This window comes from Bubalus bubalis, chromosome 18 (assembly GCF_019923935.1).
Source record: "Bubalus bubalis isolate 160015118507 breed Murrah chromosome 18, NDDB_SH_1, whole genome shotgun sequence".
Taxonomy (NCBI): domain Eukaryota; kingdom Metazoa; phylum Chordata; class Mammalia; order Artiodactyla; family Bovidae; genus Bubalus; species Bubalus bubalis.
Window position 1 is genome coordinate 59,865,358 of NC_059174.1, and position 15,596 is coordinate 59,880,953.

The following is a 15,596-nucleotide window of genomic DNA, read 5'->3' on the forward strand; positions in this document are numbered from 1 at the left end:
CCAAAATCACTGCAGATGGTGACTGCAGCCATGAAATTAAAAGAGGCTTACTCCTTGTAAGGAAAGTTATGACCAACCTAGATAGCATATTGAAAAGCAGAGACATTACTTTGCCAACAAAAGTCCAAGATGGTCAACATAGTCAAGGCTATGGATTTTCCCAGTGGTCATGTATGGATGTGAGAGTTGGACTGTGAAGAAAGCCGAGCGATGCTTTTGAACTGTGGTGTTGGAGAAGACTCTTGAGAGTCTCTTGGACTGCAAGGAGATCCAACCAGTCCATTCTGAAGGAGATCAGCCCTGGGATTTCTTTGAAAGGGATGATGCTAAAGCTGAAACTCCAGTACTCTGGCCACCTCATGCAAAGAGTTGACTCATTGGAAAAGACTCTGATGCTGGAAGGGATTGGGGACAGGAGGGGAAGGGGACGACAGAGGAGGAGATGGCTGGATGGCATCACTGACTGGATGGACATGAGTCTGAGTGAACTCCGGGTGTTGGTGATGGACAGGGAGGCCTGGTGTGCTGCGATTCATGGGGTCACAAAGAGTTGGACAGGACTGAGCGACTGAACTGAACTGAACTGAATGGGTCCAGATACCATGATCCTAGTTTTTTGAATGTTGAATTTTAAGTATTTTAAGTACATTCATTTTAGTACATGAATTCATGGCTATGCAGTTCCATGCTTTATGTAAAAGTCATGATTTTAAACTATATATCTTTTTGTTATAGCAATTATATTTCTAACATATTCTAATTACTAACATTTCTTGTGCATGTGTATGCACACACATGTATAAAGACCTTTTAGGCCAATCTATGTTGTGCACTTTGAACTTCTTTCATGTTTTCTCCATGAAACATTCTGGCAGTGTACTTTTAATGTTCTCTGTGTTACTTAACTCTTTCATTTTAAACTTCAGTTCTAAAGTCCAGCCTTAGGAGTTCAGTTGCTTGCTCTGTGATTCCTTAACTTCTAGACCTGATTGGAGTTTCTCCTTGTGTCTTTGACACAGGTCTCATCTGCAAGATCAGAATAGGTCTTTCTCTAATGAGTTGTGGTGCTGACAACAAGTTAATACATGTAAAACAGAGTAATGCATTTCAGACAGGAAGTTCAAACAGTGTTCATCTTTGCTGCTCCTGTCATCATCACGATTAAAAATTTTGAGTTTTCCTTAAACACACTATAGACTTTGTCATCACTGAAGATCAGTCAGCTCCTCCACATCCAGCTTTGATCATCCCTCAGTGATGGAACATACTAAGACTTTCATATAGACAGTCCAGCTTTGAATTTTTATTTGTATCTATTCCATGTATTTCATAAGAAAATGAAAAACCTGTATCTATTTGGAGGATATTGTAATCTTTATGATAAAGCATAAGAAATTAAATTAGACAGAGGCAGCATCAAATACCTTTACATGGCTCTGTCACAATACCTACTTCAACTTGATCTTTTCACCTCTACTCATTTTATATGCAAGTAAGAACTCTACTCATGTTCCCCTGGTTAAGTGTTTTTTGTTTCAAACTTAAGGCACAATTGACCCTCAAGGATGTGGCCATTGAATTCTCTCCAGAAGAGTGGGAATGTCTGGACCCTGCTCAGAGGACCTTGTACAGGGACGTGATGGTGGAGACCCTCAGGAACCTGCTCTCTGTGGGTGAGGATAATTTCCTTCCAAAAGTTGGGAGGGTATTTTTGCATTTACTGCTCTTGGCCTTCTGGAACTCCCTATCTTGCTTAATGGAGCTCAAAGCCATGTTGACTCAGGCATGAAAACCTTCATGATGTAGGTTCAGGGGTTTAAACATGTCCTTCCTTCAGATGATCTGGCCACTTCACGTTAGGAGTTTTTCCAGCGCTCAATGTCTAACCCCCATCTGGAAACTTTTAAAATATTTTAATTCTCTATATTCTACTTCTGTGCTTTTGACTCAGTACTTATTTAAAGAGTGTTGGATGATACCTGCATATTACGTTGTTCCCCTCTGAATCAAAAACACGGCAGGCAGTTGATTTTGTGAAACATTTTTCCAGAGCCACCTGTAATGTCCTCACTCTCATGTGAACACAGAGTTGAAATTCTGGAAAAAACACAGCAGTTGACTTTCTGTGCCTCATTTTTGTCTTTTAAAAATTAATTAATTTATTTATTTTTTATTTTGTTGGATCTTCATTGCTGTGTGGGCTTTTCTCTGGATGCAGCAAGTGGGGCCTACTCTAGTTGTGATGTGCAATCTTCTCTTTTTACGGAGCATGGGCTCTAAACTGTCAGGGCTTCATGGTTTTGGCTCCTGGACTTGAGAGCACAGGCTCCATAGTTGTGGCTCAGGGCCTTATTTTCTCCCTGTCATGTGAGATCTTCTTGGATCAGAGTTTGAACCTGTATCTCCTGCTTTGGCACATGGATTCTTTGCCACTGAGCCACCAGGGAAGCCCCTAGTGACCACCTGCTTTGATCCTCAAGAAATGGTTTGAGAATTTTTTCTAGAGATAACATCGTCCAAGTCCACATCCTCATGCAAGGGTATTGACTAAACTGTTGATGCCATATTTTTGATGCCTGGATGCACCATTCTACGTCCACACTTAAGCTTGAAGCATCTTAATGAGAGAGCTTGAGAATTCCCTCTCGGTCCAGTGGTTAGGTGCAGGTTCCATCCCTGGTCAGCGAACTAAGATCCCACAAACCATGGTGTGGAACCCTCCTCTTCTCCAAACACTGAGACAGTGTATGAGGTGGAGTGATACCTTCAGTGATGACCATCATTTGTTTTTGGCACTGCTGCTTTCATTTTGTACATTTCTATGCATAATAATGGTCTCGATTTTATTTCTTTAACCATCAGGTTTATGTATTTCATGTTACTTATAGTGCTTGTTTTCTGTTTTCAGTATGTGGGTTGGTTGATGGGAGGCGAGCCAGCCCCGTCCAGGTAGAATTGGTGATTAGTTCTTTTTAAATTTTTATTTATTTTTAAAATTTTTGTCTTATTGGTTTATTTTTTGGCCTCACCATGTGGCATGCGGGATGGTAGTTCCCTGACCAGGGATTGAACCCATGCCCACCACACTGGAAGTGTGGAATCTTAACCATTGGATCACCAGGAAATTCCAGTGATTAGTTGTTTTTAGAGTTGTTTACATATTCTTGATATTTTATTATGACATAAATCATTTGCAAATATTTTCTGCCATAGCATAGATTATTTTTCTCTCTACTAGGTGTGATCTAATGCACAGTAGTTTATAATTTCCAGGTAGTTCATATTTCTGTTTTAGGTTTGTCTCTGGTGCTTTTCATGTTATGCATAATAAATCATTGGTGACTGCTGTGTCATAAAGCTTTTCCTGCATGCTTATTTCTAGCAGTTTTATGCATTTGGGGCTTGGTTAGGTCTTTTATTGGTTTTGTATATTATGTCAGTTAATGGTCCAGCTAAATTGTTGTGTATTTGGAGAACTGGTTTTCTCCACATTTTCTTTTTTTTAATAGACTGCCCTTCCTCCATTGAGTTGTCTTGACCCCCTTCTAGAACATTGGACCATATATGAAAGATTTTTTTTTTTAATGTCCCTGTACTATTCCACCAGTTGCTCTGTCTTTATCTTTGTACCACATCGTTTTATTAGTACAGGTTTGGAGTAACTTTTGAAATAAAGACCTGCGAGACCTCTGGCTTTGTTCTTTTTAAGTGTGCTTTGCTCTTCAGCATCTTTTGAGATTCCAAATGAATTTGTAAGATGTGTTTATCATTTCTTCAAGAAGTACTATTGATTTTACTAAGCAGTGGGTTGAATCTGTTGATTGCTTTGGTTAATACTGACATCTTGACAATATTGACTTCAAATCCTTGAGTTTAGGATGTCTTTGTGTCAACTGTGTCTTTTCTAATGTTTTTTAGCCATGTTTTTAGTTTGCAGTGTACACATCTTTCTGTTCTCGTATAACGTGTTGCCATAGCTTTTTAAATTCCTTGTTTATCAAGTGTTTTATTATGAAAAGCTGTTGACTTGTGTCAAATGCTTTTTACTGCATTAGTTCAGATAATCATTTTATTTTTTGTTTCACTCCATTAATATACTTTAGTTTGCATATTTTGAACCATTCTTAGATTTCAAGACTATATCACCTTATGGTTGCATATAATCCTTTTAGAGTGGTGTTAATTTTAGTTTACATTTATTGTGATTTTGCTTCATTTTAGAAATTTTGATCTGTGGTTTTCTTTGACTGGCATCGGTATTAGAGGAATTCCCGCTTCATAGAGTTTGGAACTTTTCCTTTTTCTTCTGTGTTTTCCAAAAAAGTTGAAGGAAGATTGACCTTAACTGTTTTGAAGTGTTGTCTGCAATTGTGCAGTGAATGTATGTGACTTGCCTCACAATGGTTTTTGATTAACAGTTCCATCTCCTTTCCATGACTAGTTTGTACCGATATTAATTTCTTCCTGGTTCTAATAAAATATATTGGTAGGTTGTTATTCTCTAGAAATTTATTCATTTGTTTGTTCTACTTTATCCATTACCTACACATAGAATTTTCTTAGTGTTTCCTTCTAATTTTCTTGATTTCGGTTGAATCATTTGTAATGTCTTTCTCATGTCTAATTTCAGTAATTTGAGTCTTCGTTCCTTTTGTAAGTTATTTTACATAAGGGTTTGTCAGTTTTGTTATTCTTTTCAAAGAACCAACTTGTGGTGTTACAATTTTATGTAGTTACTATTCGCTATTTCATTGATCTCTAATCCAGTTTTTTCTTCTACCTTCTGTTAGCTTAGGTGTATTGTGTATGCCTAACAGTTTTTATTTGGGTTGAATTTTTATTATCATTTTTTCCTTCAATTTATTTCTGTTCAGCTGATAAACCAGGACTGTTTTGTCTATGTGCTCATTTTTTCTCTTTCTCTGGTTTATTGAAATTTAATTAATGTTTATCATTGTGTTAGTTTAAGATCTATAGTGTAATGATTTGATAGTTCTGTTGTAATTACCTTAGTAGGTTACTTAATGTATTCATCTGTGACATAATTCCCCTTTTTTTCTGAATAGTGGTGAGCTGTTTAAGGCCTAGTGTCTTATTAACTTTTAAGCATGTAATGTAGTAGTGATAGCTATCGTTATCATGCTGTACATTAGATTTGTAGAAGTCTTTAACTAAGAACTGTAAATTTATTCCTTTTAGTAATATCCCCCGTTCTACTAACCCTCTGAGTTTGTTAACAACTATTCTATGTCGCTCTTAGTTTGCCTCTTGTTTTTTTGTGTGTTTTTCCTAAATTAACTTTATTTTATACATACATGGAATAACTCTGTACTTTTCTTCCTCTGAATTATTTTTACGGAGCATACACCTTCATGGTCCATCTGTGTTGTTGAAAACACCCAGGATATTTTTATTCTTTATGGGTACATACTGTGTATCTCTCCCAGATTTTTTCCCCATTCATTTGTTGGATTATACAGTTGTTCTGATGTTGTGGCATTTGTGGTTCTTGCTTTAATGAGCATGGCAGTGCAGATATCTTTTAACATAGTGATTTAATTTTGTTTGATATAGTCCCAAAATCTTAACATGCTCCATTATATGATAGTTTTGTTCTTTTTGCAAGATTTTGGGGAACTTTTATACTTTTTGACTTCTTTCTATCTGTATCTTTGTGTACAGAAAAAAACACATCCATTTCCTTTTGATGGTCTTTTTCTAGTGTTTCCTTCAGGTTTCAACAAAGATCATTCTTACACATCTCGCACAACATAATATCTGTTCTTAGTGAAAATATGCATGGAAATGGGGCTTGTGAAATATTGAATTTGATAACCTACCTAGCAAATAATGTAACAGATGTACACCTGCTTTATATCTGAAATATCCCATTCTCTTCTCTTTTGAAATCTCTTTCATTTTGGCTACATACCCATAGTATAATTTCCATAGTTAAAAATGGAATAGCTAAACCAATTCTTTTTTCCTTTTAACCTCAGTATTTTTAGTTGCCTGTACTTAGTTTTTTTCACACATATATACAGTCATAAGCCATGATATCCTCTGTTTATTATTCCCTGAAATCTACTCAGACCCTTTATCTGTCTTACTCTGTTTTTCATGTTCCCTTGATGCAGATAGAAACACTAACCTTTACTCATATATTTTAATGGTTCTCCTGATCTCCCCAGTTTCCAAGTATTCCTTCACCCATCACTCCACCTTTCTTATTACTCACACTGTAAAAATGATTTCGTTTCCTCCCTTGCACAACTTTCTCAGCATACAACTTACTATGTGCAGCTGTGATGACTCAGAAACCATTTTGAAGAGGGATCCCTGAATAACAATGTTAGTTACCAGCTCACTGCTTCTTGCATCACCTATGATTTCCTTTCTAAACTCCCTAGTGTTTGTATGTTTAGTCTTTAATTTCTTTGGGTTTTGTGGTTATGGTGGAAAAGTACCTTTATTTTTGAGAGCTAATATAAGTTTTTCCAATTTGAATGTTATGTCATTGTGTGTTTGAAAATAGACTATCCTAAGCTTGATTTGAATTATGGGTAACCACTGTTTCTATAGTGAAGAATCTTATTCTCTAGTTTTCCTAAAAATTTTTAACATCGTGGTTGAAAAAATATTTATTCATACACTGTAGTAATATATCTGTGATTCTTTATATTTTGTAGCTCTCTCTCATATACACATGATCAAGAAATCACAACTAAAATCAAACATTGATACAGGAGAAAGATTCCAAACAGTGATGTTGGGAAACCATGAAAGCCATGAAATCAAGCATTTTTACCATCAAGAATTACAGGAAAATATGTGTGACCTCGGGTGTCAGTGGAGAGATGATGAAAGAAATTATAAAAATATCCCTACATCCCATAAGGAAGGTGTCACTTATGGAAGAATTCAACCCAGTGGAAAGGATACAGAAAAGAAGCTGATTGCAAATATAGTTGCATTAAGCTCTTGGGATGCACTGTGCATGCTTCAGAGTAGACAGACAATTGATACATTTCATCAAGCTGATGACAACATGAACAGGAGTATGTCATTTTCACCATCTCAGGAAGTTTCTCCTTCTGGCCAATCCAAAATTTCTAATATATATGGGGGTGATTTTATGCATCCTTCAATATTGACACAAGACCAGAAAGCACACGGGGAAAGACCTTACAAATGTAATGAGGGTGGCAAAATCTTTCCTAAGTGCTCAGACTTCAGTAGACATCAGATAATCCATGCAGGAAAAGAATTGCGCAAATGTGACTTTTGTGGAAAGATCTTTAGTCGAAATTCACACCTTGAAGTTCATCGGAGAACTCATACTGGAGAGAAACCTTATAAATGTAATGTGTGTGGCAAGAGTTTTAATCGTAATTCATATCTCACATGTCATAAGAGAATTCATACTGGAGAGACACCTTACAAATGCAATGTCTGTGGGAAAACCTTTCGGTATCCCTCTGGCCTCTGGAGACATGTGATAAAACATACTGGAAGAAAACCATTTAAATGTGATGTATGTGGCAGAGTCTTTAATCAAAATAAAGACCTTGCAGTTCATCACAGAATTCATACTGGAGAGAAACCTTACAAATGTAATGAATGTGGCAAAGTCTTTGGTCAAAAAGCACATCTTAAAACTCATCTGAGTACTCATACTGGAGTGAAACCTCACAAATTTATTGAATGTGTCAAGGTCTTTTGTGATAAGGAAACTGTTAAAAGGCATCAACAAATTCAAACTGCAGTAACAGCATACAAATGTAATGCATGTGGCAAGTACTTTCATCACCAGACTACCCTTATACGGCATCAACATGTCCATACTGGACAGAAACCTTACAAGTGTAATGAATGTGGCAAATTCTTTCGTCAGAAGGTAACCCTTATACGGCATCAATATGTCCATACTGGAGACAAACCATACAAATGTAATGAGTGTGGCAAGTTCTTTAATCAGAAATCCAATCTGGTGCGTCATCAAACGATTCATAATGGTGACAGACCTTACAAATGTAATCATTGTGGCCAGCTGTTTAGTCTGAAAGGAAGCCTTGCAGCTCATCAGAGGATTCATACTGGAGAGAAACCTTACAAATGTAGTGAGTGTGGCAAAGTCTTTAATAGAAATTCAAACCTCGTAGTTCATCAGAGAATTCATACTGGAGAGAAACCTTACAAATGTAATGAGTGTGGTAAGATGTTCAGCAGTAGACCAACCCTCATCAGTCATCAGTTCATTCATACTGGAGAGAAACCTTACAAATGTGATCAGTGTGGTAAAGGCTTTGGTTACAAACAATGTCTTCGAATTCATCACAGATTGCATAATGAATAAGTGGAAGTGAAAGTGATAGTCGCTACATTAATGTAGCCTGTCAGGCTCCTTTGTCCATGGGATCTCCAGGCAAGAATACTGGAATGGGTAGACTTTTCCATCTCTAGGGGATCTCACTTTACCTAATGAGCCACCAGGGAAGTCCACATAATGAATAGAAACATTGCAGATTTGTTGTGTGGAAAAGCCTTTACTCAGATCTCAACCCTACCACACATCAGAAAATCCAGCTTGAGAAACACCATATTAAAAAAAAAAAAAAAAAAAAGGAAAAAAGAAACACAATAAAGTTGTGCTATATGTGGGAAGGTCTTCAAAATTCAAACTTCAGAAAAAATTCAGATCTGAAAATTCACAGCTTACAATTTGTTGGAGAATTCATAGCGGGAAGAAACTGTACAAATATCATGAGTGTTGTAAAGTTTTTTTGCACTCACCACCAGATAATCTGTAATGGGAAGAAACCTTACAAGTTTAATGACCGTCTCTATGTTTAGTCAAAATTCGTACCTTATATATAGTATGCCAGATAATTCATACTGGAGAGAAACCTTTCAAACGTAATGAGTGGCAATTTCTTCGGTGTGCCTTTAAGCCTAAAACGTCCCTACAGGTGTTCCATGATCTTGAACATTGAACAGTGTGGTGAAGTGTCAAGGCTTTTACAGGTGTCCATCGTCAGCTTTATTAGTGTACTTTGTAGAACTGCAGCATCACATCAACTGTAGTGCAAGGACCATAGACACTTGAGATGAGAATGTTTCATGGAAAACTGTTTTGCTTTTCTACATACCCCATACTAAATTTTTCATTTCTGCTGTGCCAATTACTACAAACTGAGTGCCTTAAATAAATAGATTTATTCTCTTCTGTTTCCATTCAAGAATTGTAAATGGATCCAAAGCTCTGTGCTCTTTTGGGTACTCCAGGTCAGTTTGTTTTCTTGCTTTTATGAATTTCCAACATCATTTTCATCCTTTTTCTCATGGTCTTCATGTGGTTTTGCATCACAGGCCCTTTAATCAATGATTTTGTTCAGACGTCCTCTTATCATATGAGCACTTCCTCAACACATTGTTTAAATTAGGTCAGCCTCTCTTTCTGTCATTGTATTAATTCATTACTAGGGTCATATCTTACTTAATGATTGCTGACATTCCCTAATAGAATATAATCTCCTGAAGGCAGGGTATTTTATTTCTTGCTACACCATCAGTGGTTTGGACCCAGTGCGGGAAATGAATTGGTTGATAAATTTGAAAAGTTGTTTTAGACATTTCTATTGCATACTTTATAGTCCAAAGAAGAACTTTTATATGTAGTGTGAATATAAAAAATTTGAGTGACCTACTTTATTGTGTGATTCACTTTATTGTCATTCTCTGGAACTGCATTTGCAGTATTTCCAAAGTATGCTTGTACCTTTATCTCATAGGTCAATATTACCAAAGAATGAATATTTAAATTCATTAGATGCAGGTTCACTGATGACCACATAATTCTACAAGAAAGATTATCCAAGATGAAGTTGTGTTTACTGAAAAAAATAGGTCACGATTATGATAGATAAAAAACATTTCCCTTTAGGCAGGAAGAAATGTAGAGCAATACCAGTTTCTGAAATTACTGCACAATACTGTGACTAGCAGGACTTCCCTGGCAATCTAGTGGTTAAGACTCTGCATGTCCAGTGCAGACAGTGCAGGTTCAGTCCCTGGGCTGGGAAGGGGAACTAAGATCCCACGAGCCATGCTGCCTGGTGGGTAGTCAAAAAAAAAGAAATATTCTTCAAATGGAATGGTGGCAACCAAAGTTGTAAAACCTCAAAAGTCAAATTGAAAACTTAGCTTTTGTACCCAGGGATATAAACAAGTTAGGTATAACAAGTTAGGCAAAGTCCCATATGAATTACAAAGCTCCAGAGTGGTCCAAGAGTTAACATACTTGGGAGAGGAGAAAAGCTTAAGTAAAATTTTGATGAAATCATGTGAACAAGCCTTTCATCCACAGACCTAAAAGAGGAACAGTAATCATTTATAAGGTAATGGAGGGGGAGTTGGAAGATTTCTTTCTTGCTGTTTCTGAAGTAAACAAATGGGCTATCCTGAGTCTTACTGAAGTTAAAGAGGAAGCGTAGTTCTTAGCAAGTAAGGGGTCTCCTTCCAGAGAAAAGAAAAGGAGTTCTTTTATGTTGGCTATTTTCCAGAGTTACGGGGTTGGAGTAAAGTCTCACATTGTCAGGATGTAATGTGACATCAAGTGAAATTCAAAGACTAAAATGTACACATATATATGAATAATGGAGTAATCAAAAATGTAATAATGATAACAAATATGCCCAAGAACCTCAGCGTTTAATGGTATCAAAGGACCCTGCAGGGGGACCCTGCTTGTTGACATGATTTAAGGTGAGGGTGGGATGATTTGAGAGAATAGCATTGAAGCATATATATTATCATATGTGAAATAGATCACCAGTCCAGGTTCGATGCATTAAACAGGGTGCTCAGGGCTGGTGCACTGGGATGACCCTGAGGGATGGGATGGGGAGGGATGTAGGAGGAGGGTTCAGGATGGGGAACACATGGACACCCATGGCTGATTCACGTCAATGTATGGCAAAAACCACTACAGTATTGTAATTAGCCTCCAATTAAAAAAAAGATTTTCTCCTCTCCCAAGTATGTTCATTCTTGGACCACTTTGGAGCTTTGTAATTCATATGAGATTCCTCAGATTGCTTTTGCCCTACACTTGCTGGACTACAGTTGATCTCTGTCTCCCAGATTTTAGTGTACTCTAAATGGAAATGAAGTTCTTGATACCATTGGAATGAAAATGCACAATCAGCATGAACAGAATTTTGCATTTTACTTGTTAATTTCCATTGCCTACAAAGACAGTCCTGTCTTTGCTTAACTAAATGGCCAGTTCTGGGGGTAGTCAACACCTCCATTGACCCTTCACAGAGCACCTTAGACTCCATCCAATGGCTAAGTTGCCGATCTTTCACTGCCAGTGTACCTGTCTCCACTCACTCATGCCCAGGTGTCTTACTTAATTTACCATGTCATTGTAGGAAATAAATCTTTCCTTCTTTTCACTGCCACAGGGCTTATGGATCTTAATTCCCCAACCAGGAATCGAACTTGGGCCCCTAGAGTGGAACTATGGAGTCCTAACCACTGGACCACTGGAAAATTCCCTAAGTAGCACGGTTTTGAAGTCATTAAGATTAGGTGAATGTGCATATTCATCTTACTGTGAGAATTTCATTTTGAATTTTAAGTGCCTTCATATTTTCATCTTTTTCATGGCATATATATTTTATATCCATTTCTGTAGCTGGCCAGAATCAGGCTTGAATCAGGCTTCCCAGGTAGTTAAGTGGTTAAAAAAAAAAAGTCTTCCAATGCAGGTTGGGTCCCTGATTCAGGAAGACCCCCTGGAGAAGGAAATGGTAACCCACTCCAACATTGTTGCCTGGAAAATCCCATGAACAGTGGAACCTGGATGGCTACAGTCCATGGGGTTGCAAAGAGTCAGTCAGGATTGAGTGACTGAGCATGCAGGAGTACATTGGTTATCTACTGCTATGTAGCCAATCAGTATGAAGCTTAGAGGCTTCACAGTGAGCATTTGATGATAGTCCACAGTTTCTGTGCATGTGGGAGCATCTTAGTGGCGTAGGTGTGGCTCAGGGCCTCTTGAGGTTGAAGCCACAGGAAGGCTCCTTCAGGGCTGGATTGGCAGGCTTTTAAACTCCCTCTCCTAGCTGGTGGCGAGGGCCTAGGTCCTTGCCCTCTGGCCCTCTTCATGGGTTCGCTTTCCTCAGAACTCCCTCTGAGACAGACAGGGAGAGAGTGGAGTGGAGCCTGGAGCCTTTCATACCTTTATTGTAATTATCCTTGTGTAATATTTTAATGATGAACCATAACAGAGAAAAGGATTTTACTGTGTGTCTAAAATCATCATGACAGGATGCATTACAGATTGCAACCTAGCTCTCCAGATACCATTTTGAAAGAAGGATACCTAAGTTCAAGCAGTTGTTGTATTTTAATGACTGACCTTAACTATATACTTTTACTAGCAAGAAATGCTTTACTTTGCAGCATGAAGAGATTAGAAATACCAAGTGTTAAATATCAGCTTCTAATCAAATTTGGACTGAAAGGATTATTAAAAGTCTATGAAAATCTCTTGGACCTGGTCAACTCTTGCATAGCCTAGTCTCTGTGGACCCAGATACCTCTTGGGTGAGAGACAAGCCAGGAGCTGGGGAAGAGAAACTCAGTTGGATGGGACCTATGCACCCACAGCCTGCCTCGCCCCCATCTTTCCCACCCTCTTCCTGAAGCAAGGTCAAGGGCACCAACTCATAGGAACAATCACTGAGCATGGCACCCCCTGCAGAGACACTCACACATGTGGAAGATGAAGACAGGAAGTCCTGACAATAATGTGCAACTCTAATAAGGACCTCCTTTTTCCTCTTCCTCATTTTACATTTGCTTGCAAACATGTTTAAAGAATGGACCTTACATATTTTTTAGATTTTTACCATACAGCCATTTTAGATTAGGTAGCAAATGTAACTTTTACTTTGTAGATGACATATGAAGAAGCTAGCAAGAGCTGTGTTCATATCTTTATTATGCAGACAATACATAGACAGAATCGGCTTATCTTTACATTTGGGTTCACAGTTAATTTAATCTTTTGTGAACTTCCAGATTGTCCTGGTCTGTGAGCAGGTTGGAAAAGCATTTCCAGACATGAGGTGGAATGAAAGGAGAATAGAGTGGGAGACTGTTAGAATAGCAGGATGGTTCAAGGGAGAGCTGACCTCTTTGTTGGGCTAGTGGCCAATTTTTATAGCCTCCAGACAAAATTCTTACTGGAAGGGGTGGCATTAGGTGATTGATTAGGATTCTATAGGATGAGTAATAGGGTAAGTGTTTTACTTAATATGGGGGTCACAGAACTGGCTGGATTAGACCTGGAGATTCATGACACTTGCTATGGGACTTAGTTCCAGAGATTTTTGTCCTGTGACCTTGGTATAGGGCTCCATGCTGATTATGTAACAAAGTATGTACAGTCTACTCAGGAACTATTTTTATCATAGTATTATTTATTGCTTAGTTTCAATGAAGTACTGAAGCAAAGTTTTCCACTACCTATAAAGGGTACCAAGGGTAAGCTGGACTCATACTGAGAATTGACCACACGTGTTAATTAGAGCCAGTATTGTCATATGGAAATTCTGTTATAGAAATCAAGAGAGAATAAAAAGACTAGAAGATGGACATAAAGGATAAACAGGTGTTCGTGCCTACGCTTTTGGAAACCAGACTCCATCTCTTCAGCACCTATGGGGAGTAGGATCTTGGAAGCCTCTGCTGCGGGAGGCACCGGCCACGGGCCTGTTATGGGAAGCAAAGTCGAGCTGTAAAGGCTCACCTGCGGAGTTCAGGGAGGGGGCACCCCAGGGCAATCCTGACTCGGACCTGAATGATGAGACCAAGGAGTGTACGTGTGCACGCATGTGTGTGGGTGCTTTAAAAATGTTTGTTTTTGTCAACAATTTTTATTATTCACATGTTCCATAGAAACAAGAACGGGGCGGGGGGGGCGTCACGGAAGTAGGAAAAAAGATTTTTAATGCAGATTCGCAGTAGCTCTGTATACAACTTGAGACAGCCAACCCCTCCCTTCTCCCAGTCCCTCCAGTTTACAGGGCGCAAGGCTAAGCTTTTTCCTCGCTCCGCCCCTTGCCGGTAGGCCCCGCCTCGAAAACCCGGCCTCTAACCCGAGGAGCCCAGCCTAATGACCCGGAAGGTGGAGAGCTCGCAGCCAAGGTCACGGTCCTGAGGTAAGTTTCTTTCTACCGTGAACTTGCGGTACCCCTAGTCCTCAAGGTGTGGGAGTCGCTAGGGATCTAACATGCCAGGACCCGGCCCTCCGCCCCAGAAAATCTGGACTTCGCCGTTTCGGGTCCGGTATCTTCTTTTTGGTTTGAAGTCGCTCTGGGCCGGTCCTTGCCCTTGACTTTTCTGCTTTCGTCCCACGTAGACACTGCCTTTCAAGACTCTTTCCTCATAAAATCCTCTACTGACCCCCGCGCCCCACCCTCACCCCATGTAAAATACTCATCCGAGGGGTGGATTTGCGCCCCCCAACCTTGAACTCTCGGTCGCTGGAGGCAGCGCCGGCCGCTCTGCTGCCGCAGAGGCCGCGTCTTCCGCCTTCGCCTGGGGGAAGGTGAGCTGGGCGGGTCGTGTGATACCCTTGCTCTTCGGTCCCCAGGATCTCTCCACCCCTCGTTAGAAAGTGGTCCTTTCCGGAAGGCGGGCATTTTGTACTTGGGTGAGGGAGTATCTGGAAAAGGAGAGACCGAGGGAGAAGTAGAAAACCTGAAGGGAAAAAGAGTGAGGGAAAACGAGTGGGAACGTAGAGGGTCGCTGAGAGACAGGCGAAGAAGCAGTAACCTGAAAGTGGGACGTCGCATCTGCAAGATTGCAGGGCAGCATAAGGAAGGCAACCCGGATCAGCGTGAGAAGGCGGGATCCCAGAGGACGGTCATTTCATGAAGAGAGTAATAGGAAATGTTAGAAGAGTTGGAACCTTGGCCTTCAGAGCCATGTGGTGCTGGGAGAAAAAGTGGACAGAGGGTGACAAGAAGAGCAGAGGGAAAGAAGGAGCTGGAAGGAAGCATCGCCACCTGGGGTCTCTGAGGAGGAAGGGAGTGTATCCGGAGGGCTGAGAAGGAGCGGAGATGGGGGAAGAAAGAGGCAGAAACACAGAAATTTTATGACAGTCAGAAAGGGTGGGAGAAAGCCTCAAGAGGCAGAACAGCTTGCACAGAGGGGCAGGACAGGTGTGAGGGAAGAAACAAAGAGGAGGCCAGAAACAGCAGGAGAGCAGAGGAGAGCAAAAAATACACGCGACCAATGAAACAGGGAGGCAGGTAAACAGAGTAAAATGGAAACACCTAGTAGTGCAGGTGGGGGGAAAACTGGATCCAAATGGGTGATGGGTTGTTTTGATATGGATCATTGAGTTGTAACATTGATATGTGTCCAATTATGGCTTTTAAAATTTGTTTCAAATTTTTTTCCTGGCATGAATGGCTTCTTCTCTTCTTATATATGTAAAGTTTCTTTGGTAAGTAGTACATAATTTTAGGAGAAGGGCCTGGCAACCCACTCCAGTATTCTTGCCTGGAGAAATCCCA

General features: G+C 39.6%; 1 protein-coding gene across 8 annotated transcripts in view; it reads left to right on the forward strand.

Moving 5' to 3' along the window:
• LOC102393230 (zinc finger protein 239) overlaps window positions 1-15,596 on the forward strand; it is a 34,709-nt gene that overhangs the window by 12,242 nt on the left and 6,871 nt on the right. For 4 of the 8 annotated variants that reach the window (XM_044931538.2, XM_044931541.2, XM_044931539.2 and 1 more), the window contains exon 1: window positions 15,471-15,526. Coding sequence is in view for 2 of the 8 variants with exons in the window: in XM_006049379.4 (XP_006049441.3) it covers window positions 1,547-1,673; window positions 6,690-8,356 (1,794 nt within the window). In the remaining 6 variants the exon portion in view is untranslated. Of the gene's footprint in view, window positions 1-1,546; window positions 1,674-6,689; window positions 9,707-14,143; window positions 14,235-15,470; window positions 15,527-15,596 lie in introns of those variants that run through there. The other 4 variants (XM_044931547.2, XR_006640201.1, XR_006640200.1 and 1 more) reach the window with 2 other exon arrangements.